The sequence below is a fragment of the Grus americana genome, chromosome 10, assembly GCF_028858705.1.
Source record: "Grus americana isolate bGruAme1 chromosome 10, bGruAme1.mat, whole genome shotgun sequence".
Taxonomy (NCBI): Eukaryota; Metazoa; Chordata; class Aves; order Gruiformes; family Gruidae; genus Grus; species Grus americana.
The window spans coordinates 15,188,134-15,202,275 of record NC_072861.1 but is presented as its reverse complement, the minus strand read 5'-3'; the positions used below and the strand labels follow the sequence as shown (position 1 = coordinate 15,202,275).

The 14,142-nt window shown below is 41.8% G+C and overlaps 2 protein-coding genes and 1 long non-coding RNA gene across 5 annotated transcripts in view; 1 reads left to right on the top strand and 2 right to left on the bottom strand.

Annotated features, from left to right (window-relative positions):
• Nucleotides 1-9,176, bottom strand: part of MTHFS (methenyltetrahydrofolate synthetase) — a 24,528-nt gene extending 15,352 nt beyond the window's left edge. Inside the window, exons 1-3 of one of the 3 annotated variants that reach the window (XM_054837223.1) lie at nucleotides 8,768-9,176; nucleotides 5,000-5,264; nucleotides 4,478-4,796 (exon numbers count right to left, since the gene is read on the bottom strand). In XM_054837223.1, the coding sequence (XP_054693198.1) occupies nucleotides 4,693-4,796; nucleotides 5,000-5,264; nucleotides 8,768-8,908 (510 nt within the window). In that variant the 5' untranslated portion in view covers nucleotides 8,909-9,176 and the 3' untranslated portion in view covers nucleotides 4,478-4,692. Of the gene's footprint in view, nucleotides 1-4,477; nucleotides 4,797-4,999; nucleotides 5,265-8,350; nucleotides 8,726-8,767 lie in introns of those variants that run through there. The other 2 variants (XM_054837222.1, XM_054837224.1) reach the window with 2 other exon arrangements.
• LOC129210885 (uncharacterized) lies at nucleotides 8,783-11,894 on the top strand. Its single transcript, XR_008578649.1, has 3 exons — nucleotides 8,783-8,915; nucleotides 9,821-9,883; nucleotides 11,762-11,894. It is a non-coding gene; the product is annotated as an uncharacterized LOC129210885 (long non-coding RNA).
• BCL2A1 (BCL2 related protein A1) lies at nucleotides 11,396-14,142 on the bottom strand. The gene is made up of 2 exons (XM_054837225.1): nucleotides 13,699-14,142; nucleotides 11,396-12,197 (listed from the first exon to the last, which is right to left on the bottom strand). The coding sequence occupies exons 1-2, from the start codon at nucleotides 14,116-14,118 to the stop codon at nucleotides 12,093-12,095; spliced, it is 525 nt and encodes a 174-aa protein (XP_054693200.1). The 5' UTR covers nucleotides 14,119-14,142; the 3' UTR covers nucleotides 11,396-12,092.

The window sequence follows — 14,142 nt, the reverse complement described above, 5'->3', positions numbered from 1 at the left end:
CCCAGGAGCCAGCGCCAGTTTACAAGGGACATTCCCTCCACCCTTGGGGACGTTCCCACCCCGCACACATTGCACTGACACAGCCACAAGGTAAACTGGATCCACTCATCTGGGTTAATAAAATCCCAACCAAAATGGAGTGGAGCAGAGGAGGAAAATATCCTTCATCCAGAGGAGTAAGCCGATCCAGCTTACCATGGAGAGGCAGGAATACGCTGCAAACATGAGGAGGGAAAACACCTTAGGCCAGTTTTGCCGCAAAGACAGAGCACACAGACCTGCAGGCTCAGCTCCTCCTGCCAGCCCCGCTCCCAACTATGAGGACTTGGAAGGACTTTCATTTCAGTAGTCCTGCTGACTGGGGCGAGACTGGGAACTGAAACATGGAAGGAAATGAGCACTGAAGTTTCACTAAGATTTTTTTTGGCATGCCACCAGTTTACGCAACCCCTCATCACCAGCTTTCTATCAGGTCTTCAGTTGCATCAGTCCAAATCTGTGTGGTGGCCCTGAGAGAAGAAGAGCCTTTTATTGGTGCTGGGTTACTTCTAACCAAGACTGGTTTCCCAGTATAGCTCCTAAGGTGGCTGCAGGGGCATCTGTGCTGGCACAGGAGAGGAGGGGTGGGGACCAAGAGGAGGAGAGGGCAGCGGTTTATTTAACTAGGCACTGCCCAAAAGAATCACAAAACTGTGTGTTTTGTACTGTTTAGTACAAAAAGTACTGTTTAACAGAGAAGTTTTTCTAAGCCAATGAAAAAGAGAAAGAAGCCAGCACACTGGGGAAGGAAATGAGTAAATTGGGACGGGGAATCTTGTATGTCTGGAACCAGACAAGTGAAAGAAGACAAAGCACATGATCTCCTCCTCCCTTTTGGCAGGGGCACACTATTTATGTTGGCCCAGCTGCCCCTGAAATGACAGGCTAGGACCGAGAGCAGGATGAAATGGGGAATATGGTCAGAAAGGCCAAAGAAGGACACTTGGAGAGGGTGATTCAGATAGGCTGGGCCAAGAGAGAAGGATAGAGAGTGCCACTATGGTGGCGGAGAAATTAAAGGTTGGAAAGGGGGTCTAGCCCAATGACGAGACAAGTCTGGGAGATTATAATTTTGGAGAGAACAGAGAAGAAACCATAACATTTGGAAAAACAAGCAAAAGAGTCTGTGTTCACTGGAGGCAGCTCCTCCGCACACCCCAGGCTGGAACCAGGATCCTGAACCTCTGCTGCTCCTCCACCAGCAAATACCAGTTAATACCTTTAAGTCATTGAACGTTGTAGTGATGAAGAGCCCATACAAAAATGAAGACCTCTGTCTCCACACCGAGGTTGGAATAATGCAGAATAAAAAAGGCCTGCAGCTCTAACCTGAACAACAGGGAGAAAAAAAATGACTGAGTGCATAGTCATTAGCAGTATTCGTTAACCGCAAGCAGTGCTCACCTTTTGCATCTTTGCATGAGCCCGGATCCAACAGGCAAGGACTACGTAATAACGTACTTAAAAACTGAGGCAGAATTTACACAGATCAAGAGGGTGAATTAAGTTTGTACACATAATCCCATTTCTTGCATTTCTTAGGAAAGCACCTCACAACCCATTAGAGTAAGCAGATTCAGAGCCACAATTTCCAATAACTCTTCATTTTTCAGCCATAATTTCTAGTAACTCTTCATTTTTCAGCCAAAGAAAAATACCTAGAACAAAACCCCTCTCCCCATCACCTAGGTGAATGTTTTAAAAGTTGTCTCTAATTTATAGTACACCTTCAACTACTAGTTAGTTATGAACATTTAAGCATAATATTTGCTCAGGTCCAAGACTTCCAGCTGAGATCCCTCAGTCCAAAGTTGGCCACCTGCCTCGCTTCAAAGAAGCCACCTCCAAGAATCTTACCATATGGAGATACTCAACCCAGTCAATTTTTTTGAGTCCCAGTAAGAATAATCTCTTTGTTGGAGGAATAACTTAAGTTTTTTACCCATAGTTCTCAGAGCAGGTTTAAGTAATAATAAATAACATTACAAATGAGGAAAACCATGTCCAGCCTGCTGAATCACACCGCCTCCCTAAACCACATTGAAATTAGAGCTGCTGGGGAAGTGTCCTTTAAATTTCTGTAGGAGTCATGATAAAAAGCAAACAAGGAGCATGGTTTTATCTGATTTACTCCTTCCAAAGTTGTACAAGGTATCTACACTCCTGTAAACAATTACTGAAACCCGCCTGAACTTTCACCACAAGTATTACCTTGGGCACAACCTGACGCTAGTGCACCTTTATACTTCTAATGGGCAAGGATACAAAAGGGAATTGGTACCTATTAAGAAAATGTACACTGGCTTGCTCTAAAAGTTGTCCAAAATCTTCCAGCAGGTATAGCTGGAAATGAACCAAGTCATGTACCTACTCCAAATAAAATATCTGAATATTCTTCCACCTGTGTCCATTTAATCTAAAGAAATCAACTTTTCACATGACAATTACTGTCACCCATGCATGCTAGAGGAGATGACAGACTTTCTACTACCAAAACTGCAGTGATCTTTGTTTATGCTAACAAGGTGCAATGTGGTGTACTGCCAAGATGAAAACAGGTAAACTCTGATCCAAGAGAAAAAGGACTGTCTCCAAAAGGAGGTGTTCATGTCTATTCAACATAGCTTGTGAGTACTACCAAAGACTGGGAAACTCTATGCAAAAATTATACCTAGTCTTATATTTGAGCTATTCTTCACAATAACTATGCCTGAAGTTTTAAGGACAGTGTGAATTTAAGCTTTTTGTCATGCAAAATGAATACACTCAGAAGTGACATGACTTATTTATGTACCTGCAGGGTATTCCTTGGAAATTACATAGCAACTTATGCCAGCAATGGGAACATTACTAATATAACACTATGTTATCTCCTTATAACAATGTAAATGCCTCAGATCACCACAGTATTTGATAACATCACAGAGATAAATGTTTCATCCATGCATAATTCCAACAATGGAGGATGGATGTAGTAGCAAGGCAATTTGCATTCCTGCAAATGTACCAAAGTTCAAAAAATATAACTGACACAAAAAATATAGCAAAAGGAATTTAAAGACACATGGAGATGCGGTGTGTGTTTCTGTGGGGAAAAATTGGGAGGGGTCTGATTATGCAATAGTGAAAAAAACCTAAACTTACTCTCTAATCTGCAAAAACTGTCCAAGGATAAAAGACCAAGGTCTTATGTCCAATCCAAACCGAATTATTCCTAAGTTACTCAGTATGTACAGACTGAAATCAAGTTTCAGGCAGAACAAGTCTGACATGGACACACACCAGTTGTTAGAACTGCCAGTTGTAGCTCTCTTGGGATCTCTCAGTAGACTGCTGTAGCTCTCTTGGCATTGCTCGCTGCCCATCACCATAGCCTGGTGCAGAGGACAAACCAGCCGCTCCAGAACTAGCCAGGTACCAAAGGTTGCACCTGCCTTACCCCATCTTCACCACCTGGCACCTGGACCATCCCCAGCCGATACATCCCAGTGCACTCTACACCAGGTAGTCCTTGCTCCCATCATACCTAAAACTGTGTATTTACTCTGTGATCTCTGCAACAGAGTTGTTAAATTCAATTGACAGCCGCTCATCAATAGTACAAAAGATTGTCCTGAGTGCCTGAACTAAGCTCAGTCAACAGAGCCTTGGACATTTTAAGGGTTACCTTCAAAAGCCCCTAAATATACACAAATCTTTGACAAAAATTAGCAAAATAAGTAACAGTGCTAAATATTAAATATAAAGAAGGTGGTTGTATGAGGCAGTGAAATCTCTTGCTAGCTAAAATGTGGACACAGAAAGGATTCTGAATTAGGAAAAAGGTAGAGATCGACAATGAAAGAAACAAAGAGTGAAGTGTTCTAGGAAAGTACATTGGCATCCCAAAGCAAATACAAACCCAAGTTCAGCCAGAGTCATATAATGTTATGTTCCTTTGTCGAGCATTAAAAAGCTGGTAAGTCTGTGAGGTGCAGAAGCTGGCTGCATGGTGAATTTCCACCAAGAGAAAATTTTCCCGAACTGAGGTTTCAAGCATGAGTTCAACATAAGTTTTCCATTAATAACATTAAATATTTCTGCTGATGTTTCAGGAAGGTATTAATGTGTTTACAAAAAGAAAGCAAATAATGAATGCAGACACAGAAAAACTAAGTTTGTTTACAAGTTTGTACAAGTTGGGGAATTTTAGGTTAAGAAAGAGAGGTTATTCTGAAACCAAAACACTCATGCCATTAGCTAGACCTAAATGAACTTTTAACTTTTCAACCCTATGAAGAATCCAGTGTCTGAGACAGAATTATAAGATCAAAATAAAAATGTGAGAGAATAATGATGGAAAAGACTTTGCAATATTCATCCAAGCGTACAAAAAAGTCCTTTTATTTTCAGTCTAAGGTCTCAGCTCGGAGAGCTGTTCTGCATGGGCAGGCTCCATATCAGCACTGTGATTCATCCATGCAATACAATTTGCAGGATCAAAGATTTCAGAAAATTCTCATGCCAGCCTACAGGCATCACCTGAAAAGTTCTCTACCTTTCAGGCAGCGCAAACTAAAGTTCTCAGAGTGCATCCTAAAACTGTGAATCCCCCATGCCTTTCAATGGCAGCCCAAGCCACTCCCAGCAAGCCTCTGTCTCCTTCACGAGCCTCTATGTTATGCACTGAGGATGTCCGTGAACCAGGCCAGGGAGCTGATTTACCTGAAGGAGTGGGTTTCCTTCAGCTGGATCAACTGTGCTGGCTTGTTCCTGCCCTGCTGGCACATCACAGGGGTGGCACAGGGTAGAGAAAAACAGGCAATGGAAAGTAGAATCTGTTTACATTGACTTAAGTACCTCTACAACATCTAAAACCAAAACATAACATTTCATTTCACTCTTGCTATCAGATTATTTCCTACTGATCTCCAGGTTACTCCTGCTCAACAGCCCCATAATGCAGGAAGAAAATACTCACCACCAGCAAGAGCCTCCTCTCTTGCACTGTCATCATCACTAGGCTGAAGAATATTCCAGGATGTCAAAGTAAGCGAAGAAATATCTTCAGCTGATGATAACTTCAGCATGTCCATGTGATTGCAGTGAGGCTTGTAACGTGGGATGAAACACTCTTTGCCTTGCTTAAAAATGTCCTTAATGATTTCTTCTGTTTGGATTTCATCTGGCATGCTCAGAAAGATTGCGATTCTTTTGGATTCTTGGTACTTGGGATGGCAAATCACCTACATGGGAAATTGATGCAATCAGTTTATGAAAAGTTTAAAAAAGAATCTACTTACTTTATTTGAATTGAACAAACAACCGGAGCAAAATATCCATTGAAGAGGGTAGAGAGAGAAACTACCATGAATCATAAAGAGACTAAACTGACTTTGTTTCCTACTCCAACATTCTATCATCAGCAAAATCACAATAGGCAAATTTTTGCACTTAGTGAACAAAACATTGTAACACAGGTTTGGGCCAGCAAAAAACAATTTTGGAGACAATCTCCTGATTCTTTAAATATTTGTGCCATATAGTGCAGACATCCTCAAATGCCCAGCGTCACTGGAGAAAGATACAGCAGGTCAGAACTGCCAGCTTATGCAAGACATGAAGTTTTTGCATTCCTTTTCTTCCACCCTTGTTACATGCTGCATCTCTCATCTGGGCCTAGGCAGAATGAGAAAAGCATCAATGGTAATAACTCAAAAGAAAATTAGCATTAGAGCAGATGATTGCAGAGCACAAAGTCTTCCAAGACCAGGTCCCTCTTTCTTTTTTTAACCTGAAATGCCTTCCCTACAGCAAGTTTAGATATATGACTTCAAACATCACCTGCTTCTAATATGTGATCTTATTACTATACATTTTTCAGAACTGAAGGAAAAGATAGCCCTGCCATTTTTTGATTTTCATGAGGTTCTCTGTGCTGGGCTTATAAAAGGCTGAATATAGGAAGGAAAGTAAAAAATGCTTATATGGTGAAAAAGTGTTAGCAGATTCATAGCTCACTATGTCTCCATTCCAGATTGAATTCCACATTAAAATTTGAGAGGAGGCTTTTAAAAGCTTGTCTTCTCCTTCTCTAGCACCTTACATATTTTGTTAATTACATCTGGACAAAAAAAAGAACCCAAAAATGTGTCCCTTCTCATTTAAATGTGATTTATTCTTATTCTACACACTTGCAAAAAACCTGTCAAAAATATCAGACAATTGAGAAACTGCGCTTATCTACGGAACAGAGAGCACCAAATCCTCTGCTCTGTGTTTGCATAACTGCAGGGTAACTTGCTCTTCTGAGCTTTAGCCTTTGCCCTGGCCCTGTTTTGAGAGATAAATGCCCCTATCCGAGTGGAGATATGGTTCTCACTCCTTTTTTTTTCTTTCTTTCCAGCACAGCAGTTAAAAGCCCTGGTGAAATATTAAGAAGATGGATATATTTTTGTAAGGTGAAAAAAAAAAAAAAAAAAAAGAAACATTCTGGACCAAATTATGGCAATGTGTTGCTTGGCCATAGAAACATCTTGACAATTCAAAACCATATTTTACATCCTTTTGTAATTTGACCAACCCTACACATGGATTTTTCCAACTAAGTGACTGAGCTCTTAAACAACAGAATTTCCATAGTAGCTTTTGTTCAAAAGAACAGAAGAGTCAAATTGCAGACTCCAGAAAATGCCTGTGATTCACAATGTTGAGGGCCTCCAGAGCCCAATCTTCTCATGAGTTTGGAGAAGAGAGAAACCAAGGCAAAAATCTCTCCTCTGTCAAAGTGGTGCTGTGGGCACCACACAGGTCCAATCTGCTCCAGCGTGGCCAGTAACACATTGCTGATGCCATACAGAAAATAAATGAGGTTGCAGATGTAAAACCACATGCTAGCAGGAAGACAATTTCGGATGTTTTCAGAACTGTGAAGATGAAGTTGCTATGACTCGAGCAGTTTCTGAGAAGAGTGAAAAAATTTCCACACTTAACAAATATTATTAACAAGTATTACCTGCTCTTTGCTCACTGATGGCTATTTCTGCAGAATCAGAGCATGCAAACAGCATGACTTTAATCATGAACAGAAACATTAAAAAAGAATAATAATCCAGAAGCTAATTAAATACTAGTGGCTAGCTGAGCCTGTGAAGCTATTTCACTTTGAATTTAAAGATCATTTTGAGATGAGATTTTATGACTAAAAATATTGTTCAGGTGTTATTAAATAACTTCCTTTTACTAGCTGCAAGCACTCATATATGTTATAAAGCTACATTTTCGGCCTTATATTGTTCCAAATATTTTCTCAGCGTTTTCAAAAATTTCTTCATGTCTGCTGTATTACCTTCCCACAAGGAGGGTGACTCTACTTTCTGCCACTTGTGCAATGCCACTCTGTCTCAAGCAAGCTCAGGCTTTTCAATTTGTGTCAGATCATCAAAATGGCACGACAACATCCATTTATATGTCGTATGTCCCAATGCCTTCTTTCAAGCAAAGCAAAAGCTGTATCTTTTAGTGTGCTCTCGCTAGCAGAAGTGAGTGCTCTCTTGCTGAGTTTATCAGCTGCAGTTAGACAAAGGCTGAAGGCTCCTAAAAATTCGGTACCACGTGGGCTAGGTGCTGATACAGCAGAGGACTCTGCAGTTTTGAAGACGATGCATGCCAGTATTTTCTAAAAATCGAGATATTTAAGTTTAGGATGTGTGATTATGAAAATACATTATCACAATAGTAGGGGATTACATAATATTTTTTAAAAAAGCATTCCCAATTTAAAAAAGCTTACGTGAGTTCCAGCTAAACTTGCTAGGACCTAAAGTTTCTGTGCTGCCACGTCCCACTCATGAAGTGGCTACACATTAGTATTAAGTGTAGTCTATAAAATTATTTGAGATCCTCTGGCAGGAAAATAACAATATAAATATAGATCATCTAGAAGTACCCACTGGTGCTGCAGAAAAAAGGACTGTGCTCTATTACATACCGTGACTGCAAAATAAAATTTTATTGTGTTTATTAAAATGATAAAATGCATCTGTATAAAAACTTTGTAATCCAAACGCAAACAGAACATTTCAAAAGTACACGTCAATATCATGCTGTGCTAGGATACCAGTTAGGTAAACCCTGCTTGATAATCTTTTACAGTATAAAAATTACATGAGAATAAAATTGCAGAGAAGAAATACCACTGAAAGACACAGAAGGGAAATGACAGCCAGTTAAACAAAAGGCCAAATGGAGACAGTTGCTGAATTTTTACATGTATTGCTAGGAGCTGGCCGTAAAGCTAGCCTGATGTGACACATCTGAGATAAACACCCACCATGAACCCATGAGAAACCCCGCTGCTTTGGGGTTTATGACGGAGTTTGCCTCCAGTTTCACAAACACCCCATGCTGTAACTTGACGACGGCTGGCACCACTCACTCAGTCACTGCTCACACCGAAGCCACCGGCTGCGGTCCCCGACGTTAACTAGGACTGATGGGGGGAAGGCAGGGGCCGAGGCGGAGCTCACCCCCCCCACACAAACACGGCTCGGCGCACAGGCCCGGGCAGGTCAGGGCAGCGGCCGAGGAGCCGGCGGGTCCCTTGAGTCACCGCTTCGGTCCGCAGCCGGGCCTGGAAAGTCCCCGGCGGGTTCCCCCGCGCAGGGCCAGGCCCGGGCCCGGTTCCTCGGCCGTCCCCCCGCCCCCGGGCCGCTCTTCCTGGAAGCCGCCGTGCTCGGCCCGCACCCACCTTGCGACTCAGCAGGCGGGACTGGCGCTGCTTCTCCGCCGCGCCCAGCGCCCGCAGCCGCTGCCGCAGCTCCCCTCGCAGCGCCCGCTTAGCGGCCCGCAGCGCCGCCGCCATCTCGCCGCCCTCCCCCGGCGGCTCCATGCGCCGAGTGAGTCGGACGGCAGCGCCGGCCTCGCCCTCCCGGGCCCTGGGGGTGGCGGTGGCGCGGCTGGGCAGGGTTCCCGGCGACGGAGCTTCAGGGGCAGCCGGCCGCAGGGTCGCTGCTGGGAGGCGTGGGTGGCCGCCATCTCCACTCGGCTCCGGCCACCGCCGCCCGGGAGGGTGCTGGAGAGCCGGCCCCGGGCCTTCCTGACAAGGCCCATCTTGGTTTTTTTGTTGTCTGGTGTAGTTTACGAAGAATTTCCCCTTTCTTAATTTTGTTGTAGAAAGGGAAATTACATTTTGGTGGGATATTTTACTACAGGCTACTAACCGGTTTCATATCCCTATGGCACCCGCCGCTGGGCCTGGGCCGTGAGGGAGGTGTCGTGAAGGAAAGCGCAGAGGTGGCACGGCACGGCACAGCACGGCATGGCCGCGCCTTGGGTCACCATCGGCCTAGAAGGTGTGCTCGCCATGTCCACAGGGACACGCTAGAGGCTTTGTTTTGGCACATTTAATGATCCAACCCACCTTTAAGTGCAGAAAGGGACGTTTCTATAGGAGAACAGTTATTTTCATCAGTCTGTTCTATGTGGTGACATCTCAGTTTAGCTGCTGTGCGCATTAAGTCATCAGCTGTCCCACTCTGCAGCTATTTCACCTCGTCTTTTCCTCTAGAAACAGTGTCGTGTTCCCCTGTGTATCGCTTGACAGCTGTAAGGATCCCTTAAACTGCAGTGCCCTGGCACCCGAGGCACTATTCAGTGTCATGTATAGATAACTTAATGACAGTTAACAAAGCATATCTATACTATAAGACTTTGCTAATAGCCCTGTTGTTTTCAGACATTTTATTCTGTTTAGAATCCAGGTGGTACATCTCGTCACTGCTTTTCTTGCTCTTAAATGCAGAGCAAGTGGAGGTTTTGTCCTGGTGAAGATAATCTGGAGCCCACCAGACCGTTAACGATCCAGGTATTTTTTGTTTAAACCCAGGCCTTACCATGAAGGCAAGTTCTAAAATTATTGCATCACCTAGATTTTGAAAAGGCTAGGTTAGTCTTTTATATTTAATTTTAAAAATTGTACTCCCTGATATGAAATAGGTTACTAGATTAGTTGAAAAGGAAGTGAACATGGTATTAATAGACTGGTGTTAGCCACTGCAATATGCGCTTACAATCGTGCACAAAAAGGAACTAAATAAGAGTTACTGTTCTTGTCATGAAGATTTGCATCATGAAGATGCAAATAAATAAATATATGTCAAAATATGTTTTAAAATGTCATTCCTGACAGGAACTTCCATAGCTGTTCTGGGGGTGGACATTTTCCTTTAGCTGTCCCGTACCTTCAGGGTGCTGCCATCTTTTCTTCAGCAGCAACAAAGTTTATCTTAGAAGTCCTGTTGTGCATGCTAAATAATCTTTCTTGTTTTCATTGGGGAGGGAGAGGGAGAGGGAGAAGGAGAGAGAGAGAGGGAGAAGGAGAGGGAGCAATACAGGTTCTAGCAAATGTTAACATCTGTTTGTGTTCTGTAGTGAAACCCACCAAGTTAGACTATAGAATCACAGAACAGCCCAGGTTGGAAGGGATCTCAAAAGATCCTCTGTCAAACCTTCCATGGGAAAGGGAGCCTAGATGAGATTATCTAGCACCCTGCCCAATCGCATCTTGAAAACTTCCAGTGATGGGGACTCTACCACATCCCTAAGGAGGTTGTTCCAGTAAATGATCTTACTGTAAAAAATTTCTTATGTTGAGATGAAAGCTGGAGAACCCATTACCAGATGGATGAAAGATGGAGAACCTGTTACCAGAAGGAGGCTGCTTCCTTCTCTAGAAGATTTGTCTCAGAGAATAATGCTGTTATGTGCCACAGGCAACTGCTGCCTCAGTTTGGTTCACCTCCCAACACGTCTACAAAAGAAGAAGAGTGTTTAGAGCCAGCCTTAGCTCCCTAACATAGGAGAGTCACTGCAGCTAAAGAAAACCCTTCTAGAATGAATTCTCGAAGAACTACTGTTTAACCTTTGAAAGCAAATGGAATTTGAGTCAAAACAGTTGTCACTCCAGACTATAAAAGCCAGGATGTCTGTTAGGTCCTACTCATGAATTTGCTGAGTTTTGCAGAGTATCCCAAAGCACTAATTACTGTCATCAGAGCTGATCCAGTTCATTTATTTTGCACAAGCTGTCTGTTTCTTATAGAAGCTACCAGATAATACTTAAGAAGTACGACAGAAAATGATAGTCTTGACATCCATGGACTTGAGGTCAAACCCATATACTACTTGGATTCTCCAGGAGCGCTGTGATAGCTTTCCTAAGAGTTATCTTACTTGGGTAGACCTTTTCCCATCATCTCATTCATCTGAAAGGAATGAGACCAATCATAAGACTTTAAAATACATATTTTAATGTATTTTTCAAAAATATTAGTGTATTTACAGAAATTTATCATTTGAAAAATATTTTGTACTTGCCTATTTTAAAACATCTAGTTTAAAAAAAGTTCAGCCAGATGAGTATGTTACACAAATTTGAAAGAACATTCACTGCAGATATGAGCAATTAAAAAAATACAACAAAGAAACACATACCATTGCATTAACAGTAAGTGAGTGCACATTTTTAAGTTGCTAGCTTCCACAAATTGTTCTTCCCATAAAAACAGCTTAGTCTGTGTCAGTAACTTGTACCCACTTTTACACTGGAATTTATGTTTTCTTTACAGACCCCACCCGCCTTTTGCTTATACAAAGGTTGCAATAAAATGCATTACAGTAGTATTTCATTTACAAAACAAATGACATTAAAACTTTTTTCTTAACCCATTGGATTGTATTTCAGTAAAACAATGTCCTTTCATGGAGGTGCAACAGAGATTCCAAGAGCTGTCTGGATGCGGAGAATGATCTCTCTCTTGAAGCAGTCCTGCCTGGAAAGGGTGACTTGAATTGCTGCATGATGCTGTGTCAATTCCTCTTTGGAGGGATCTCATCTTCAGGTTTGGCAATTAGAACAGCATGTTAAACATCGTATTTAGTCAAAATAAATACAAATAAATTAAAAACAAATTATGGATGAAAATTATTTTCTCATTGATATTGCTTGGAGGAAAGCTTAGCAATGAAGCTTGTGGCAATATCTAGATTACAGATGAATCGCAGGTCCATTTTTTTCAGTAGTACTCTCTGAACAAGGAGAAAACAGCTATGAACATGGCTGTAATTTTGGAGAAAGATAGTAGTGATCTTCTTTCAAACTTCGTTAGGAAGCCATTTTCCTATGGAAAAGAATGTGCACAGTTAGGGACAGCTTAAAAATAACACGTGCAGGAAAAATGCACCACTTTGTGCTATATCAGATTAAGAGAGTGCCACACCATTGTGCACAGCGGGACAGGTTTTCAAAGCTCTCCCTCCAAAAGAGGAATAGGGCTTTAAAAACAGTAGACAAAAATAGCTGCACCTTGCTGAATGTTTGTTTTATCTCCAAGTCAAGACTGTGCCCTCCCTGTGTAAATAGAAAATGAACGTGAACTGTGTCATCTGAGCCCACATCTTCAAGGAAGACACAAATACTATGTTTCCGATGTAGTAATATACTTATAAATATTTTCCTTTAAGCCTCCTTACTCTGCTACAATCAGCCACATATTATGACAGAATGTTGCCAGGAGTTGATACTTCTTTTAAATAAAATTGACTCTACTTGAAAGAGAGAGAGAGAGAAGCCCTTACAGTAAATCTGATGCATCAAGGGTCCATGACTCACTATCACTTTTTTTTTTTTTTTTAAACTGCTACCAGACAGAGAAAGAGCAAAACAAGCAAAAAGAAAAAGGGAAAAGCAAGACGCTAGAAAACATGTGAGGGGAAAAAGTAATAGCAAAGATGAAATATAAGAGAAGTGGGATGAGAGAGGGGTGGAAAGAGAAAGTAACATTTCCACATAGGTAAAGGAAAAAAGTACCAGGGAAATAACTGACCTCGATGTCATAGATACTCAGCTTCCCCTAACTGCAAAAGAAAATAGTACTGGCGTGATGAAACTCTCCAAACCAAAAGGGATCTCCTCTCTGCTGGCAGAAGGGAATTTCAGCAGCTTGGCAAAATAATCCACATATTGACAAATGCTTTTCTCAGCATTGCCCATTGATAGATGGAAGTTCTGGGATTATCTCAGTCCAAACGGAAAAGATTTAACCCCAATTGCACTTACCTGTAAATTTGTTTAAGCTAAACAGATTTGGGGGATTAAATAATGGCTTTGTTGAAATCTACAGCAAAAGTACTGACTTCAGCTGTGAGGATCACACCTGTGTATTCTTCCCTTACCTTGAACTTCAGCATTTTTGGACCAGCTCCTCTATGGAAGCAAAATTGCTGTACTAACCTTAGGATGCCACTTAATTTTAGATTTAATAATGGGCATGCATAGTTTAACCTGCTTTGAGCAGGAGGCTGGACCAGATGATTTCCTAAGGTCCCTCTCAAACTGAATTATCGTATGATCCTATGAGTCAAGACTAACTCTAGGGTTTCAACTCTAACAGGTACAGAAAGTGCCTTTTTTAAAAAATGAAAGTTCTCTTTCAGCATTGTTCTATTTAAAGCAGAAGCAAAGCTTTCACTGTAAGTCTCAAGGAGCCATTCCAGACATCACATATTAAACCACCAAATAAAATCCTGAATAAAATGTTTTTGACAGTGCCTGTAACAATAGTTTTCCTTAATTAAACAAAATCTCCTCATCTAGACTTTGGTGGGAAATGAGAAACTTACCCAGCCACCATTCGCATCTATCCATTCGGCTTTGTTGTTTATTATGTACTCTGTGATGAAATAAGAAATCTGCTCCTTCTCCTCTCCAGTCAGCTGAACTCCATGCTCTTGAAGCTTCTTAGTGAGAAGACCTCCAAACGTAAATATGGTCATAATTCGTCCCCAGTTAGTATTTCCATCAGCAAATTTTTCTTCCATGACACCATTGAAAATTCTCTTGGCAACAGCAACAGAGGTAATATCAATCCTGTCCAAGAATGGCCTGAGAGCCTCCTCAGTTTGATCTTGCAGTGAAGAGGCAATGTTTCGCAAGACATGAGCAACCCTGGTTTGGGCTGGCCCACGATGTGATTCCTGAAGCACATACTGCAGATAATCTTGAGCTAAGTAATAAACGTAGTAGAACTCAGCAGTTTCCATTTAGGACAAATCACAGAGAGCAGT

Bases quoted from the DNA above. Each gene is read 5' to 3' on its own strand.
- BCL2A1 (XM_054837225.1), bottom strand. From the start codon at position 14,118: ATGGAAACTGCTGAGTTCTACTACGTTTATTACTTAGCTCAAGATTAT. The intron at 12,198-13,698 runs GTAAGTTTCTCA...TCTTTTCCATAG, and splicing joins TAGATGCGAATGGTGGCTGG to GAAAATGGCTTCCTAACGAA.